The sequence below is a fragment of the Mixophyes fleayi genome, chromosome 11 (genome assembly GCF_038048845.1).
Source record: "Mixophyes fleayi isolate aMixFle1 chromosome 11, aMixFle1.hap1, whole genome shotgun sequence".
Classification (NCBI taxonomy): Eukaryota; Metazoa; Chordata; class Amphibia; order Anura; family Limnodynastidae; genus Mixophyes; species Mixophyes fleayi.
The window spans coordinates 691702-710118 of NC_134412.1; the positions used below are offsets into that span (position 1 = coordinate 691702).

An 18417-nucleotide genomic window follows, 5' to 3' on the forward strand; every position below is an offset into this window, starting at 1 on the left:
TTGGAGTGAGGGGCTTTGTGTGTTCTAATGAAAATATAAGTCAGTAGATTAGAAATAATGAAAAGCGGGTTTCAGTGGGTGACAATACATGAAGTATGTATGTGTCCATGCTCGAGGGCACTTACTGTACACCTGTTACTCTGCCCCATATACCAGGACTCCAACACTAAAAACATATTGAGGTGTTAATAAATCAGAGCTATTTTCACAACAGTCTCTATTATGTAGGTAATAAATCCCTAATTTGTACAAATAATAATATATATATATACACAATACTTGCAAAAGTTTTAGGCAGGTGTGATAAATATGCTGCAAAGTAAGAATGCTTTCAAAAATAACAGTGTTAATATAGCAAAATGCAAAGTGAATGAACAGAAGAGAAATCTAAATCCAATCAGTATTTGGTCTGCCCACCCTTTGCCTTCAATACAGCATCATTCCTCTAGGTAGACTTGCACACAGTTTATGAAGGAACTCTGCAGGGAGGTTGTTCCAGACATCTCTGAGAACTAACCACAGATCTCCTGTGGATCTAGGCTTCCTCAAATCCTTCTGTCTCTTCATGTAATCCCAGACAGACTCCATGATGCTGAGATCAGGGCTCTGTAGGGGCCATATCATCACTTCCAGGACTCCTTGTTCTCCTTTACGCTGAAAATAACATTAATGACATTGGCTGTACGTATGTTTGGGTCGTTGTCTTGCTACAGAATAAACTTGGAGCCAATCAGATGCCTCCCTGATGGTATTGCATGATGGATAAGTACCTGCCTGTATTTCTCAAGATTGAGGACACCATTAATCCTGACCACATCCCCAACTCCATTTGCTGAACTGCAGCCCCAAGCTTGGAAGGAACCTCCACCATGCTTCACTGTTGCCTGCAGATACTCATTATTGTACCGCTCTCCAGCCCTTCGGTGAACAAACTGCCTTGTGTTACAGACAAATATATAACATTTTGACTCCTCTTTTCAGAGCACCTGCTGCCATTTTTCTGCACCATAGTTCCTGTTTTCTTGCACAGTTGAGTCGCTTGGCCTTGTTTACACGTCGAAGGTTGGCTTGTTGGCCACAATTTTTCATTGAAGACCACTTCTGGCCAGAGGTCTCCAAACAGTAGATGGGTGTACCTGCGTTCAACTGTTTTTTGTCCAGTTCTGAGCTGATGGTACTGCTGGACATCTTCTGATTTCAAAGGAAAGTAAGAATGATGTGTCTTTCATTTGATGTACTAAGTTTCCTTGGCCAACCACTGCATCTACGGTCCTCAACGCTGCCTGTTTCTTTGTGCTTCTTCAAAAGAGCTTGAGCAGCACATCTAGAAACCCCAATCTGCTTTGAAATGTTTGCCTGGGAGAGACCTTACTGATGCAGTATAACTACCTTGTGTCTTGTTGCCGTGCTCAGTCTTTCCATGGAGTATGACCTGGGTGTATGACCTGGGTGTATGACCTGTGACATGATCCTGTCTGCCACAACCTCACCTTTGCAACAGTTTGGCTGTTCCTCTGTGTTTTAACCCACACATAAAAATGATGATCATTATCTCCTGTTTGGTATGATTGGTTAATCATACACCTGACTATAATCATACTAAATTCCTGACTTTGTGCAAGTGTACCTAGAAGTATTGATGCTGTTTTGAAGGCAAAGGCAGGTCACACTAAATATTGATTTGATGTAAATTTCTCTTCTGTCCATTCACTTTGCATTTTTTTAATTGATAAAAGCATTCTTACTGCGCAGCATTGTGCGTGGGTTAATAATGTCAAAAATAGAATAAATTAAGCATTTTTGCCATGGCACACTACAAGTCCCAGCATTCCCAGGCCGCCATTATGGGGTTGGGATAGCTGGTGCTTGTAGTACTGCAAGTACCAGCATACCCTGACATCCAGTGCTAGCTGGGACTTGTAGTGCACTAGAATAAAATGTCAATAAAGCAGACACACTGAGCCTGAGTCATTAAGGAGAGCAATGCATAAAAAAGGAGTAACTTTGAACCTGGGCAAAACCATGTTGCATTGAACGGGGAGATAAATTTAGAAAGTGGGGACAGATTATATTTGGGGTAGGGCAGGTCCTAGATCAACTTTAACTTTCAGTGTAAAAATAAAGCTATCAAGTATTTGTGTGCAAGATGAAAAAACAGCCAGTATTTAATTTATGTGCAAAATAATAAACTAATTTGCACCCCTTGTATTGTAACATAGTTTGTCCCAGAGAACATTTGCTCCTCTTTCTCCCTTACTTTCCTTAATGACTCAGGCCCGCTGTTTATAAAGATACTTTCTTCACCATCTTTATTATCTCACCTAGGTGCAAGCTGGCATCTTAAAGTACATTTTTGCGGTTATGCAGTTATATTTATAACTGGGGCATTGCCCCCTCCCTGACTACAGAGCATGGCAGCACTAACGCTGGATTGGATGTTATTTTGGGGGGCAGGGACACGTTTGCTCTTTTTTTAAAAAAAAACATTACAATTGTGTTTTACTTTAACACCAGTTCCAGGATCTGTGCTAATGATCATCATCAGCCCAGATCTATGTCCCAGCAGAGACGCCCTCAGTGTACTATGCCTATGCCAGGCTGCCCAGTCCTTAAAATGTTCCGTTCTCTAAGCGTAGAGAGGCACAATGGAGAGACACGGCTCAGACGGCTCAGACCAGTCACCTGATTGGTTCTACTGTGCACGACCCCCTCTATCTGTAAATCTGTATTCGGCTGAATGAATAGAGCTTGAACTACAATAGTCAGCGCTTCTGCTGTGTGGTGGTTGGTCGAGGACTGGAAACACTTATGGATAAATACTGCTGGTGAAACACATGGAAACTTGTGGTCAGAGAACAGGCCGAATATTTTTGTGGAAGTTTTGTCCATGTTGCTCACCCCTGATACTGATGTCAGTGTATTTACTCACTTACAGGATTCTCTTCTGTTTGTTTATGTTGAACTGTGATCTTAACATCTGACATGTTAATTAATTCCCTGTAATTCGTAAGAAAATGTATGTCACAGTTTTCTGTAGATGGGAGATAAGAGTGTCCATTACACATCAAAGTCTAATATCAAAGTAGAGTAAATCCATGTCCGTTTTCACCTGTAACAGATATAGAATTGTGTGTACATCTGCCAGCATTTCTGATTTAAAAATCAGGATATATTTGTTCATGCATCCGAATCACCCAGCCAAGACCCAAACATGTTAGGACTCACCTCTTTGTTTGCATTAACGTCAGTATTATCCTGGCTTTGACTGGGAGACTCCAGGCCGGAGAGGAAGTGTTGATCCTAAGGTGGCCCCACCGCTGCCAATCATGATAAATATTGTGGCACAGCCGACCTTTTATCTTCCTACAATATAAATAAGTCAATTGCTAGGTAATTATATTAGTAAACTGTCCATAGAGAAGAATTTGTAAATAAGGGTTTAATAAGTCCCCCATGATCCAAATTCCTAGTAATCCCTGTTCCTCCATACTTTTATAGGGTATAGTCCAGTGTTTCCCAAACCCAGTCCTCAGGGTTCCCCAACAGGGCAGGTTTTCCGGATCACATGTGACATAATTAGGACCACCTGTGTATCTATTACATTGTATCAGTCAGTGATGATTACACCTGTGCTCCAGCAGAGAGATATGGAAAACCTGCCCTGTTAGGGAGCCCTGAGGACTGGGTTTGAGAAACCCTGGTCTAATCTAAGTTGTTATTCTGCTCAGCACATGGGGGTGTCAGTGGGATTTTATTTTGATTCCGCACTTGGAGCTCAGTCTGAGTCCAGTAAGGAGACGTATTGTGACTGACGCAGACCAGTGCGGAGGGGCTGGTAAAATACAGGGAATCCTGAGATGTGTCCCAATCATTAACATGTCATCAGTCCCTCTATATTGTAACATGATTCAGCTTTATAAACACTGGATAATAATTGTATAAATATCTCTCAGATTAACTCTTTCCTAGTTTCCTTTCTCGTGTCCTCATGGGACATTTGTAGCAGATTAGATGTGTGTAGAAATCACGATGAGAAATACAAGCGGATCTGTCACTGAAGCTTATCCTTCATTCTCCTGCAGCCTGTGATCTAGGATATTACAAGTCATCCCCTGGGGATCAGTTGTGTTACAAATGTCCACCGTTCAGTCACTCGGACAACCTGGCTGCCCAGATCTGTGACTGTGACAGCAACTACTATCGCTCCGCGACCGACCCATCCTCTGCGGCCTGCACGCGTAAGTAGCGCCACTACCTGTGGAGAGATGTACGGCAGCGGCCCGGTCACAAAGTGTCCCTGGTAATGATTTCTAAATGCTGCCGTAGGGTTTTATCTCTGTAAACGTCAGTGGTCACCTGTTTGGGACTCAGCTATCTGCCCCCTTCCAATAGTTTCTCTGTCCCTCAGCAGGCAGTGTATGTGACACAGGTACCATAGCCGACATACCAATGTGCCCAGCTGGCACAGATAGCAGCTAGGTGGCTGCCCCCAGCTATGACCTACATCGTCTTGTTGCTGGTCACTAAATGCTGGGGCTCTGCAGGGGCTGAGGACAGTCAGTGTCTCCTTCTGTCTGTGGTCTGTGCAATGCTTTGATGTAAGGCTGCCATGTTAATGTGTATACATTAAACGTAAGCAACTGCATCCATAATAACCTCTGAAATAACTAGGGACTAGCAATGGGTTCAATGTATCACTGTTATAAGCACAGTTATATCCTTATGTTCTTAGAGGAATGTTATAACAGCAATTGTAACACACTGTTACATCACAATATTTTCACAAAGCCTTTAGTAAGTGTATACTTTCTCCAAAAGATTAACCTGAAGCGGAATCACCATCATCATTTTCTAAAGTGTTGGACAGTCGGTATAATAAATCTTACAAATGTCAAATCAGAAACATGATACAGAACAAGTACATACAAGGTTGATGAAAGAGGCACACAGGGTAGAGAGCGCACTACTCTTGAGAGAGGGAGAGGGCAATACTAGAACAATTGGAGCTAATGGGAGTGCAGATTTGGACTGTAAATAGCAGCGGACCCTGGGAGAAAATGATCAGTTGGGGGTAGGATAGCCTACAATGAAGAGGTGGGTATTCATAGGGAGCTAAAGGCTGAGAGAGTGTCCGGTCTGTCAGGGTATAGAGCTGCATCAGTGGGAAACAGCAAGGGAGAAGTCCTGGATGCAGGAGCCAGAGGTGCTTATTAGTGAGGAAGAGAGGTGCAGGATCTTATAGGGCGGGAGGGAGTGACAAGATCAGAGATGTATGGAGGTTGGTCAGGTGTTTGAAGTAGAGTGTGAGTAGCTTGAATTCTAGAGGTTATTGGGAGCCAGTAAAGGGATTTGCAGAGTGGAGAAGCCACTATGGGCAGCAAGAGAGTTAGGATGGATTGTAGCAAGGATAAACATGGAATAGGAATGCCAAATAGCCTGCAGTTGCAGTAGTTAAGGCAGAAGATAAAGATAGAATAGATAAGGGTAATGTCCAGAGTTGGCAAATTCTGGCCATGTTTCTGAAGAGGAGGTGACGTGGCAATGCCAGGGACTAGATGTGTCACGTAAAGCTGAGGGCTAAGCTGAGGATGACATCTAGATAGCAGGCATGGGGGGGGGAGGCGAGTGTGATGTTGTAAGGGATGCTAGAGGGGGATAGTGGCATTGGGAAGGAGGAAAATAATGAGCTACAGTTTGGACCTGTTGAGCTATGGATGGTGTTGAGACATTCTAGTGGAGGTGGTGGAGAGATCATTGGACAGACAAGATAAGAGAGAGAGTGAGAGGACAGTGGATGATAGGTAGATGTGGGTGTTATCTGCATAGCGGTGGTACTGGAGGCAGATAGAAGATATGAGATGTAAAGAGATAAAAACAGAGGGACAAAAAATAGATAAATGGGGGCTAGCTGGAGAGAGGTAATGCTGAAAGATGGATTCCTCCAAATTGTAGAGATAAGCACATGTATGATGATGAAAGAAACAATGCCAGGTAAGAAGCACAGGTTAAAGAGGGGAGCTAGGTGCAAGCCAACATTTGGGGGGAAGGAGCAGGAGAATTGGAATGAAAGGGTTTGAGAGGATAGGATGAAGGAGGGAGAGGAATGTAAGGACTTTGCCTTTTGTAATGGAAGATAAAGGGTTGGTAGGGTATTGGAGGAGAAGGTGGCAGTGAGGTGGGAGTAGGCTGTGGATTTCGGGAGAGATTACTTGGAGGATGGTGTTGACCTTTCATATGAAGTATCTGGCACCTCCTATAATTCTAACACACAAACCTGATAGCTGATACATTTGTCCCGATTGCTGGGAAGTTGGGAGCTACTTCCCTCCTCACCAGCCACTGGTGCCTGTGGTCTTTCAAGGGATGGGGAAGGTCTGGGTGGGCCTAGCACTTCTGTAGCACTAGGCAGGACCTCTAGAGGATGTGGCATGCGCCCAATGCCACATGTCCATGCACCCTTTTACACAGCTTGTCCTAAGTTGTAGCAGGCCAATATTGGGAGGTGCGATGACCTCACACTTCAAAGGGCTGAAATAAAATTCTTGAACAAATGGTGGAGATAAATTAGAAGAGCATTATATTAATATAAATTGCCCATCTGCATGCTATGCTATGTAACTGGTGCAGAGTTGGTATAATCAGATAATTTGGCCATCTGAATGTCTCTTTAATCAGCCTTTCTTTCTCTGTACTCTCAGGTCCACCTTCTTCTCCGGTCAATCTCATCTCCAGCGTTAATGGCACCTCTGTGACCTTGGAGTGGAACCCACCGCGGGACACAGGTGGGCGCAGGGATGTCACATACAATGTCATTTGCAGGCGCTGTGCTTGGGATGCAGGTCAGTGTGAGCCCTGTGGGGGAGGGGTTCGTTATACCCCACAACAGATGAGCCTAGCAAAGACCTCCCTTACAGTGGCAACTCTCCAGGCCCACATGAACTATACCTTCTGGGTGGAGGCCGTCAACGGGGTGTCCGACTTTAGCTTGGAGCAACGGATGTTCTCCACAGTGAATATAACCACGAACCAGGCAGGTAGGAGCCTATCTATACCTGTGTTTTCTACCTACTGTGACCATGGTGTTCTGTATAATAGCCATGATAGAGCCGGATACCCAGACAGTTTAGGTTGCTCCCTGAAAGTAAGATAACTAGAGTCTTGTTTGGGTTAAGGTTTGGTGGTATAAGCATCAACTCCTATGTCTTAATCATGCCCTAGGTGGTAACGGGAACGGTAAGTGAGAACTTGCACCAAACAGACATATTGGGGTAATTGGGGTATATTCCATAGAAGAGTAGGAATAGAAATGTTGCCAGAACTTCAGAACTTCCCATTTTCTGTACCCGTTTTCTATAACGTTATATCTAGAATTGGGCATCTTATACAAAGAAACATTTTGACTAGAGAACAATGCAAATATCTCTTTTCTTAAGAAAATTCATATAGAAGGGAAAACATTTAGGGCCTGATTAATTAAGGAAAGTAAAGCAAAAAAAAAGTAGTAAATCTCCTCCTGGACAAAACCATGTTACAATATAAGGGGTGCAAATTACTTTATATTTTGCACATAAGATAAATACTGACTGTTTTTCCATGTGTGCTAAATACTTTATTTTTACACTGAATTTAAAGGTGATCTAGGACATGCCATACCCCCCCCCCCCAACCATAAATCTGCCATTACATATTAAATTTACCTCCCCTCCAGTGCAACATGGTTTTGCCCCGGTGCAAAGTTACTCTTTTTTCTGCTGTACTTTCCTTAATGAATCAGGCCCATTTTTTTTTTCGTTCTAAAAAATTGTTTTTGCTTTAATATAATTTAAAAATATATAGTACAATCAAATACACTGCAAGACCATTGCCAGGTTCCTCCACTTTTATGGAATATCCCTTTCTTAGGGGGGAATTCAATTTGGCGTGAGGTTCCGCAATGTGTGTTGGGAGCAGTCCACATGGACACATCGCATGTCCCATAGGGGTGAGGAGATGAGCGGAGATTCTGTATCGCATTGGTCGGCAATGGCCGCAGTGGGATATCGCGGTGACGTCCAGGGGTACATCGCCAGCAAATGAGTTCCCCCCTAACATAGGGTAAAATGCTCATTCTGAAACACGCCCCAGTCCTATTATTGGTGGATGATGAACATGTTGCACCATCTATAGCAGCGTTTCCCAGCTTCGGTCCTCAAGGACCACTAACAGCTGTCTGAGAGAACAGGTGGGACATAGATGTTCTCACCTGGCCATAAAGAAATCCTTAAACCATGTTGGGGGTCCTTGAGACATTGATCTATGAGCTCTGACTAATAATGACCCTGGCACGAGGCTGCCCGTATAACAGCTACTGAGAGCCACTCCGACCCACTGATTCTCCGTCATCTGTCAGCCCCTTCGCAGGTCGTGGTCATTCGCAAGGAGAAGACGGCCCAGAACAGCATCACCCTCATGTGGCAGGAGCCTGACCAAGCCAACGGCATCATCCTGGAATACGAGATAAAATACTTTGAAAAGGTGACACCAATCTCCTTTCATCTCTTCGCTGCTCTTATACTGGCACCGAAGAGTTAAATCTATTATTACAAATATAATATTGTATACAGGGGAAACACAGAACATTGCGCTGCCTTGTGGGATCTGTGTCCTTACAGCATTTTTTCCCCATACTTGATTGATCAAGACCTGGTTCTATTCAGATCCATCTAGCTATGTGCTTTATTGTACCACCACAATCTAGATATAACAGAACATAGTATTCACTTTCAGTAAGACCTCTCTGTGTTGTATCTGACCGTCAGATTCTATGTTGTTCTTGGCCCCTAGGACAAGGAAATGCAAAGTTATTCTACCCTAAAGGCCAAGGAGACCCGGGCGGTAGTGACCGGCCTCAAGCCTTCCACCCGCTATGTCTTCCAGGTCAGGGCCCGCACCTCGGCTGGTTCCGGGAGATTTAGCCAAACCGTAGAGGTGGAAACTAGTAAAGCAAGTAAGTGAGAAGCCTCAAGGTCAGAACCTGTAAAGGTCAGGACACAAAGTATGAAGATTAATGTCCTCCGATCATTGATCCTCATAACCACCCTGTACTTAGCACTAACACTCCTGGATGCTGTAACACTAGGCATCATTAAACTACATAACAACAATTACACATCCACCGTACAGCTCTGCTAAGTACGACATTGCTACAATGATAAATTACAATGATAATTTAAGAAGAGATACAGAGTTTGCTGAAACTGGCTCAGAAACTTATTCCACTTATATTTTCTTAGGGATTATGGTTTGTATTCCATATCTTGGTGCTATATTAATGTACTTGTTTAATTTACATGTATTATATATGTATGATATGTACTATCTGAGGTTTATATGATCTATTTTGTTGATATAAGTTTGTTGTGTGATTGTGTCTCAGTGGCCCTAAGATACGACACTATGACCATCGTATGGATCTGCCTGACGCTAATTATGGGACTCATCATTCTTCTGTCTGTGTTGATCTGCAAGAAGCGGTAAGAACAGGAAACCATTTCCCAGTAATCCTGTTTTATCACGTCATGAATATCTCATGTCTACCGTTTGTCCGTCCATCCCGCAGACACTGTGGATACAGTAAGGCCTTCCAGGACTCAGACGAGGAGAAGATGCATTATCAGAATGGGCAAAGTGAGTTGGTATCAGGGGGATTAGATAAACCAATTATTAGCAGATGTCTCTGATACTGAATGTATTATCAAAATCACCCATGCAAAACAAGACACATTTATCAACTTCTGGTTAAACCACTAGAACAACTTATATAAACCCTTTGAAAGTAAATTTGCAGCAATCTGTAATATGCAAAATCATGTCATGTGTCAGCTACAGTGGTGGAAGTGGGGGGTATACGGGGTGTGTCATACGGCCACTTCTCCTACTGCTACATTGTTACTCTATCACATTCCAGTCACATATATATATATATATATATATATATATATTTATATATATATATATACACACAGTGGTGGAAGTGGGGGGTATACGGGGTGTGTCATACGGCCACTTCTCCTACTGCTACATTGTGACTCTATCACATTCCAGTCACTTATATTCCCTTTACAATTTTCATACCACTACTTCTAAATTTCTGGTCAGTGGTTAAAACAAGTGGATTCTTTACAGTACTTCATAACAGAAACCATATCTGCTTCTCTAAATGTCTTCTTCTCAAGGACCTCCATGAGGAGATAAAACGATTGCTGATTTATTTACTTGTTCTCAGTCAGTTCCTAATTGAATATTATTCTAATGTTTAAAGTCTGGCAGACAGACACGAGTCCTGAAGAGTTACCCCCAATTGTTAGACATGAACATAATACATGGATGATTTGGTGAATAAGGGTCTTCTCTTTTGTCTCCGTCCAATAGTCACCTTTGCGGAGTCCAAGCTCTACGTCGACCCTCACACATACGAGGACCCCTGCCAGGCTGTCCATGAGTTTGCTCGGGAGATAGAGGCATCCAGAATTAAGATTGAAAAGATTATTGGTTCTGGTTTGTATCATCTGTCTCTGATAATGAACAATCCATCATTAATAATTCCTGTGATTCATATACATGAGCTGGAGAAAACCACAAAGTACCTGTAGGCAGATATCATATAACAATAATATTCCACTATTCAGCCCCTGCTCCTCTTTCCTGCTGGTTAGACATTACTGGGACTTCGCTATCTCCTCTTGTACCTGTCCGCTCCTCCTACTGGATGGTCTACTGTAATACTACTAATACTGACAGCTCACATTGATTCTCTCCTCTCATTTCAGGAGAGTTTGGAGAGGTTTGCTATGGCCGGTTGAAACTACCAGGAAAACGGGAAATACCTGTAGCCATCAAGACTTTAAAAGTTGGCTATAGTGAGAAGCAGAGACGAGACTTCCTTAGTGAAGCCAGCATTATGGCCCAATTCGACCACCCAAATGTCATTCACCTGGAGGGTGTGGTGACCAGAAGTATGTACCACATTACACCTGAATTCTTGTGGAACACTCTGTTGTAAAATCTTCTGAAAACTGAACATCTGCCACTACTGAGCGGAGCTAAATGTCTGATATGGGGATATGATCTAGGAATATTGTGTGACATTATGATATTGAAATAGGACATGGCAGTATGATATCAGCAGTTCAGGTGTGAAAAAGATATGATCATATAATATAGGAATCATTGGATCATTATATAGACGATATACAACAATTAGAGAATATGACAGAGAAACAAACTGTGGACTGCACTGATTGTTTCCATGGTTACATAGGTTTCTAAGAAGGGTCAGTTATATATATGATGTGTATCAAAAAGCAGCAATGGTCTGTTTCTGCAGGTTAATGAGGCTATTTTAGGCAGTTTTATTTTACTTTCTGTTTTTCATCAAGTTATTCCAATAAATTGCTATACTCAGCATAGAGTTTAATGAGACAAATCATTTTTAAGTGGGGATACCCTCTAAATGTTCCTGCATCTGTAAGATGTCCCAGTCACCTGTAACTATATTCACCTGAGCTGAGCCTTTTGCATTGTCTGTACTTGTGTTTTGCAGGTAAATTAACAATGATAGTGACCGAGTATATGGAAAATGGTTCTCTGGATACATTCCTCAGGGTACGTGTACACCGTACAATTCATGTATAAGTCATAATTATTCTGAGAAGACTCTGTCTCTTAATTGTACAAGGAGATGCCTCCTGTCATCTGGCCTGTACCTCGGGAGGCAGAGCTATAGGGGCACTTTTGTTTTGGATAGTAATAACCCATTATTTACATAGTACATTTAAACATGGGCTAAATTACTATTGGCTGTACATTTATTTTACCTAGACATGATGGGGAATGGGACCATAGGGAAATGCTTCTACGGTGTTGGGTGGATATGTAAATACAGCGCTGATCCTCCTCTCACAGCTTCTGTGTTAGTCAGAGAGAGATCCAAGAGATGGTTCTTTATTTCAGAGCCGTGATGGCCAGTTCACTATAATCCAGCTGGTCGGCTTGTTGCGGGGAATCGCTTCTGGAATGAAATATCTTTCTGACCTGGGCTACGTTCATCGTGATCTAGCGGCTCGCAACATACTGGTTAACAGCAACCTAATGTGTAAAGTGTCCGACTTTGGACTGTCGCGGATATTGGAGGACGATCCTGAAGCCGCTTATACAACGACAGTGAGTTGTCCTGAATTGGGCATCCTCCTGATTACATATTTATTATCCGCTTTATCCAGCATGTTTTGTATGTGATATAAGTAGAGGAGAATTTATCTGTATCAGTCTCTTACCTCATCCAGGATTTCCTAAATAAACCTACACTGGTGTCTAAAGGAACATCTATAATTACCAGTATCCACATGCACAGCTTATTTATACTGCTAGAACTCCAGAATGTGTCCTCTGACATTACACAGAAAAGTGATACAAATATGAATTTCTGGTACAAGTGATATATATATATATATATATATATATGTCGTGGTTCTGTGCTAAACGCGCTGACTTAGTTCTTAGCTGTTACCACAGTTCTGACAGCACCCAACTCATTTCCTATTCGGCATTCCTGTACTTGTGATGGGCTGTGTGTAGAAATTCAAGGTAAAGACTTTGGTCCCCGCAATAAGCAACATAAACGCAATAATTACTATAATATAATAATTATATTATTATCTATAGGGCGGTAAAATCCCCATCCGCTGGACCGCACCGGAAGCCATCACCTACCGTAAATTCTCCTCTGCCAGCGATGTGTGGAGTTATGGCATTGTCATGTGGGAAGTCCTGGCATACGGAGAGAGACCATACTGGAACATGACCAACCGAGATGTACGTACTCCGGCCATCTCCAAATAAATAATCATCTATGAATTATGTTAGAAATCCACATTATTCTTTATAGGGATAATGAACTTAATTGTAATAAAAATGTATAGTTTAACAAGAGGTGAACAATTTTCATTTGCAATTGATATTGGTATAAAATATATTACATTAATTTGAACCAACTATTGCTGTATTTATTGGACTGAAAAGAGGCTATTTTGAGATATTGGGTTTTATACCGTGAGGTTCTTGGGAAGTTACAGTGTTACCACTATGTTTCTGCTTGTGACGGAAGGATATTATATTTTAGGTGATAAATTCAGTTGAAGAAGGGTATCGGTTGCCTGCTCCCATGGGTTGCCCCACGGCATTGCACCAGCTCATGTTGGATTGTTGGCAGAGAGACCGCAATGAAAGACCCAGGTTCTCCCTGATTGTCAGTATTCTGGATAAACTCATCCGAAACCCAGAGCACCTCAAGCTGAGCGCTACTGTGAACAGGTAGGAGCTTCACCCCAAAACTGTTCTTTTCACCCCAGTGTAAGAGAATATTGTCTGTAGTGATAATAAAGAAGGAATGAGATGTAACTGGGGCCACAATAATAAGTGAGTAGGTAATATATAGTCAATATTATTGTTGTGTTCCCATGAACCATACAGCAAGCTCATATTAATGCTGCTGTTTATTATATACCGTTCCTCAACATCACACACCACCAAGAATTGAGCACATTCACTACATGGAGCATGGTCATCTCAACCCCAATATCTGGACTCATCTGAGGTCCGTTTCACCACTGTGGACAAACTGCCAGTCTTCTGAGGCTACTGGGCTCAGTCATACTCAAGAAGATTAATAACAGTACAGAGAACCTACTAGACTACCACCATTCCTGTGGAGGTGCTGTCCTGCCCCCCACCGGATCACAATGCTCATTCCTCTCTGGAAAGCAGGGACCAAGCCCGGTGATCACCTGCTTTTGGCAGGTACACAAAGTAGCAAAGTCCGCCCAGTCTGACAGTCGACATCTATAATTTGTATATAGAACATGGGACTAAACAACTGGGCTCTCTCTATTGAATGCAGTCCAGTTCCCATGGTGGTGTGGCTTTGGTGAGGTTAGTCCCAGATAACAATCTGCCCCTGGATTAGTAACCTACATCATAGAGAGCAGCCACTGTGGACCCCCCCTCAAGTCCTCAGTATGCAGCAGGCACCATGGGGAACGAGGCCCCCCGGAAATTCTGGATAAAACTGAAGAAGAACAATGGGCACTCATTTGTTGAGCCATAAAAGATAACTTATTAAAGTTCATGTTCCTTCCGGCTCAATATGGCCGACAGCTAGTGGAGGAAGTCCCGGCAAGTCTTCAGCCAACAGTCGGTACAACTTGTTTGAGTGCATCTGGAGGATTGGGCATCTTATAGGGCACATGTTAAAGATACTAGCGGCGCCTACAGTACCTACCTGGCAACATTTAAAAATAAGCACCACAGTCATTGTCATATAATACAGCATTGGGCAGAGAGGGAATGCCAGGATGAATCTTTATATTCAGTATGCCCAGCATCCTGCTCTGGCCATAATCTGCCCCAACACATGAGCATGGATCTGCCATAGCGTCATTTCCTGTAAGCTTAATAGCAGTTGACTAGGTTCTTACTAGTCTTATCGCCATAGTCATAGCTCTGGAAATGACCACAGTTCAATGCAGGAGAAATTATTGTTGGATTAGTTCCATTGTCCATATTTACATAGAGAAGTGGAATAATTTACATCTGGGTTTTATAATGCAAGCACCCATGTAACAGCTAAGAACAATTCTATGTAGGACGAGACAAACATTCATCCATTAAGTGTTTTATTAGACAGTAATTAGCAAAATGAGAACAGCGACCAAAAATAGAGTTCATTTATCTACCTTGTAATGTAAATAAAGTGACAACATACAAGATCGTCTCATTAAGGTTAATATTCCTCTCTCATTGCAGCTGACAGCCTTCCTCCTTCATACTAGGTCTACTACCTGGTCCCACTGACCCACTTCTGGTTGGGGGATTTTAATTCAGCTCTGACACCCGGTTCACCTGTGTCCTCTGTTCTAGATTCACCCACCCACGACTGGACAGGGGACTGTTTGACTTTGCCAGCTGTGCCACGGTGGATGTCTGGCTGGATTCCATCAAGATGGGCCAGTACAAGGATAATTTTGTGATGGGTGGATACTGTACACTGGGAATGGTGATGCGGATGAATATAGAGTAAGTGGCTTGATAGTGCGCAGTGTAATACTGGTCACTTAGGACATGGAGACTTAGAGAAAAGGAAAAATACAATGGAGTTCAGTTACGATAATTAGCTGGTAACTAGGGTTGTATAATTATTATAATGACTTATCAGTAATTGGAGGCTTTAAGGGTACGTCTCACCTACGCACACTGGCAGCAGACAGTTTGTGGGCTTATCCAATATGCACCTGTTCTTTAGGAAATACTGATACAGAGGCATGAGGTACCTCGTTCCTTCATCAGATAGTTCCTAGTTGGATAAAATGGCTCTCTAATTGTGGGCTGACGACAGGTACATTATAATGCAGAACACTCAAAGATTTCAATAGTTTTCTAATAATGAACTGGACCCAAAATGGACTCCAGAACTTCATTGTTTCAGATTGAGGGATATTCGAAGAAGGTCCAGTCTTTTTCTCTGTGAATAACTCTTAATACTTGGGAGGTAGATGATATTCTGTGGCACTGACCTCTGAACTCTCTTTCTACAGTGACATTAGGAGACTCGGAATATCATTAATAGGACACCAGAAGAAGATCTTAACCAGTATCCAGATCATGAGGGCCCAGCTAATCAACACATTAGGACCCAGAATGCACTTGTGATGACGTCCACACCATCAGACTGACTGTGAATGAGCCACGTGAGCCGGAGGAACCGAACTTTACCAGTATCTGATTGTGGAAAGAGGACTCATGTCATGGAATGAAGCTCAGACAGCGAATCTCAAGGGACAACTCATTCCAGCCATCTTGTTTCCGGGTTCCCTGTGTGCTGTGTTTACATAGAATTCTCTTAGTGCTGCAGTCTAAATATAGCAATAGTACAGTGTAATATATCCAGAATATACAGGGTGCTTTCTGAATACAGGGTGTAACTGGGCCTCGTACAGCAGTGTACTTGGGCTCTCTGGACAGTACGAAGATCCTCAAGAACATTCCCTCTACCAATGTGTCAGTCATTGTTGCAGTCACAGGTCCAGGCTCTAGTCCAGGTTGTAATGTTTGGAGGTCGTGATGTTTGGAGGTCGTGATGTTTGGAGGTCGTGATGTTTGGAGGTCGTGATGTTTGGTTACTGCCTGGGAGGAGAATTCTGAGAAGCTGGAGGTCTGTCCGCTAGTTCTGTAGGTGACTTGTGCCAGGTCTGTACATAGTGATTATACACTGGGATCGATCTACTGACAGCCCACAACAATTCTTCCTCTGATTCCATTGTTATTATCATTGCACTTTTTAAGCCAGATTTGGTTTTATGATAAAGGGAAATTAATATAACCTGAAATTGTAATAGAGAATAGAGCAATATGATCTCCTGGTCTGCACTGCAGACTTATGTGCAATATCAGTATATATAGATGTGATAGAAAGATTAATATTTATCCAGAAAACTATAATATAATGGTCCAGAAAGCAGTTTTAGATGTTTTGTACTAAAATGACTATTTTCCTACTACTGGTGAACATGTGGAGCCGTCTTCACAGCTCATTTCAACGCCATCTGAATTCTGAATTCAGTTTCATCGTTCCCATCTTCAGCAGTAAATTTAAATGGACGTGAAGTGCGCGTGACCCGGTCATTACCTCTTTACTGCCAGGCTAACAATGGATGAGACATAAATCCCAACTTGTGTAAATAATTGTGTCATTATGTTCAGTTTCTATATCATTGGTTACAATATGTGGAACATTCACAAGAGATTTCCACTTAGTGAAGATTCATAATTACAGAAGAGAAAATATTGGAGAAATAAATGGTGAAATTAATTGTAAAACCTAATGCAATAAATACATTTAGATAAAACACTAGTGAGAGACCCCTTCACCCTCCCTATAGCTTAGAGCAGCTAATCCTGTCTTAATGAGCACAGTACAGAGGACATCGGGGAGAGTGTTTCTATTTAAGGCACAATCCCGTTAAAGACAATCAGTTAATGACTTTAAATTCACTTATTTAGTTACTCACAATACTTCTATTAAGCTTATCTACCTAGAGCCTGGACCATTAAGGAGAGAAAAGCATGAAGAATGAGTAACTTTGCACCTAGGCAAAACCATGTTGCATTAGCGTGTGAGAAATTTTAGCCTGGGCGGCAAGATTCGATTTGGCAGCCTATTAGGATCATTTTAAAGAGAAAATAATGCAGGTGACCCAGTGACCCAGCCAATCGTAACCCACTAAGAGGTGGGTTATTGGTGTGTTACATGTGCTACATGAAAGAGCAGCCAGTATTTATCTTATGTACAAAATAATAAACTAATTTGCACCCCTTGTATTGTAACATGGTTTGTACAGGATCAAACTTGCTCCTTTTTTTGCCTTACTCTGCTTAATGACTCAGGCCCCTAGTGTGTAATATTGTGGCCAGTTGTAGGGGAGGTGACACAATGTATATGGATAGTAATCAGGGTACTATCAGTGAGATTGTGTTTCCATTGTACCGCTGCACACGTATGATGAAGACTATGAGAGACAATCATCTTGGTGGATGAGGTGTTGACCATCGATGAGAGCTCCTTAATGACTCAGGCCCCTAGTGTGTAATATTGTGGCCAGTTGTAGGGGAGGTGACACAATGTATATGGATAGTAATCAGGGTACTATCAGTGAGATTGTGTTTCCATTGTACCGCTGCACACGTATGATGAAGACTATGAGAGACAATCATCTTGGTGGATGAGGTGTTGACCATCGATGAGCGCTCCTTAAACAGCACTTTCAGATTTATACTCTTGAAGCAGAGTTCAATAGCGTCACCATCCATCTCTCGTCCGTTCCAGAGCAAAGCCCTTCCAGGGATGAGGGTAACATGAGGGTGCGAAACGCGGAGGGATCTCTCCTGCAGGACCACACAATACATGGAACGCACCTTGAACATCATCCATTGGACAATCGTGTGACCAGCTGAACTTTCCCAACATTAGCAGCCGGTGTTTTGTACAATGACATTGAATATCTACTCTTCTGACGCAGGCCATGGACACCAAGTTACTTCTTTTCTGTGTTTCCTTTGAATGATGTGATCATTTGTAAATTAACCCTTTTCTTTGTTGTGTGCAAAGTTCTGCAAATGCCTCTAGAATTCGGGCATTGTCCTAATGATAATGTACATTAAAGGTGAAGTTTAGCAGCAGGATGATGGGACAGACACATGTAGTGTTACCAGGCTGCATGTGACCCTTTACCAAAGAACAGAAGTATAAAGAAAGAAGTGTGTTTCCTGGACAGATCTGCTGCTTCTTACTTCACAGTTATCTTTTCTTGTCTATGAAGAAAACCT

The 18417-nt window shown here is 42.4% G+C and overlaps 1 protein-coding gene across 1 annotated transcript in view; it reads left to right on the forward strand.

The window, feature by feature from the left end:
- Positions 1 to 17652, forward strand: part of EPHA8 (EPH receptor A8) — a 126613-nt gene extending 108961 nt beyond the window's left edge. Inside the window, exons 4-17 of the mRNA XM_075191013.1 lie at positions 4083 to 4238; positions 6699 to 7034; positions 8390 to 8514; positions 8824 to 8986; positions 9416 to 9512; positions 9599 to 9666; positions 10411 to 10536; positions 10809 to 10994; positions 11582 to 11643; positions 11992 to 12201; positions 12703 to 12852; positions 13160 to 13350; positions 14956 to 15111; positions 15630 to 17652. Of these exons, the coding sequence (XP_075047114.1) occupies positions 4083 to 4238; positions 6699 to 7034; positions 8390 to 8514; positions 8824 to 8986; positions 9416 to 9512; positions 9599 to 9666; positions 10411 to 10536; positions 10809 to 10994; positions 11582 to 11643; positions 11992 to 12201; positions 12703 to 12852; positions 13160 to 13350; positions 14956 to 15111; positions 15630 to 15744 (2141 nt within the window). The 3' untranslated portion in view covers positions 15745 to 17652. The remainder of the gene's footprint in view (positions 1 to 4082; positions 4239 to 6698; positions 7035 to 8389; positions 8515 to 8823; positions 8987 to 9415; positions 9513 to 9598; positions 9667 to 10410; positions 10537 to 10808; positions 10995 to 11581; positions 11644 to 11991; positions 12202 to 12702; positions 12853 to 13159; positions 13351 to 14955; positions 15112 to 15629) is intronic.
- Positions 17653 to 18417: the final 765 nt, after the last annotated feature.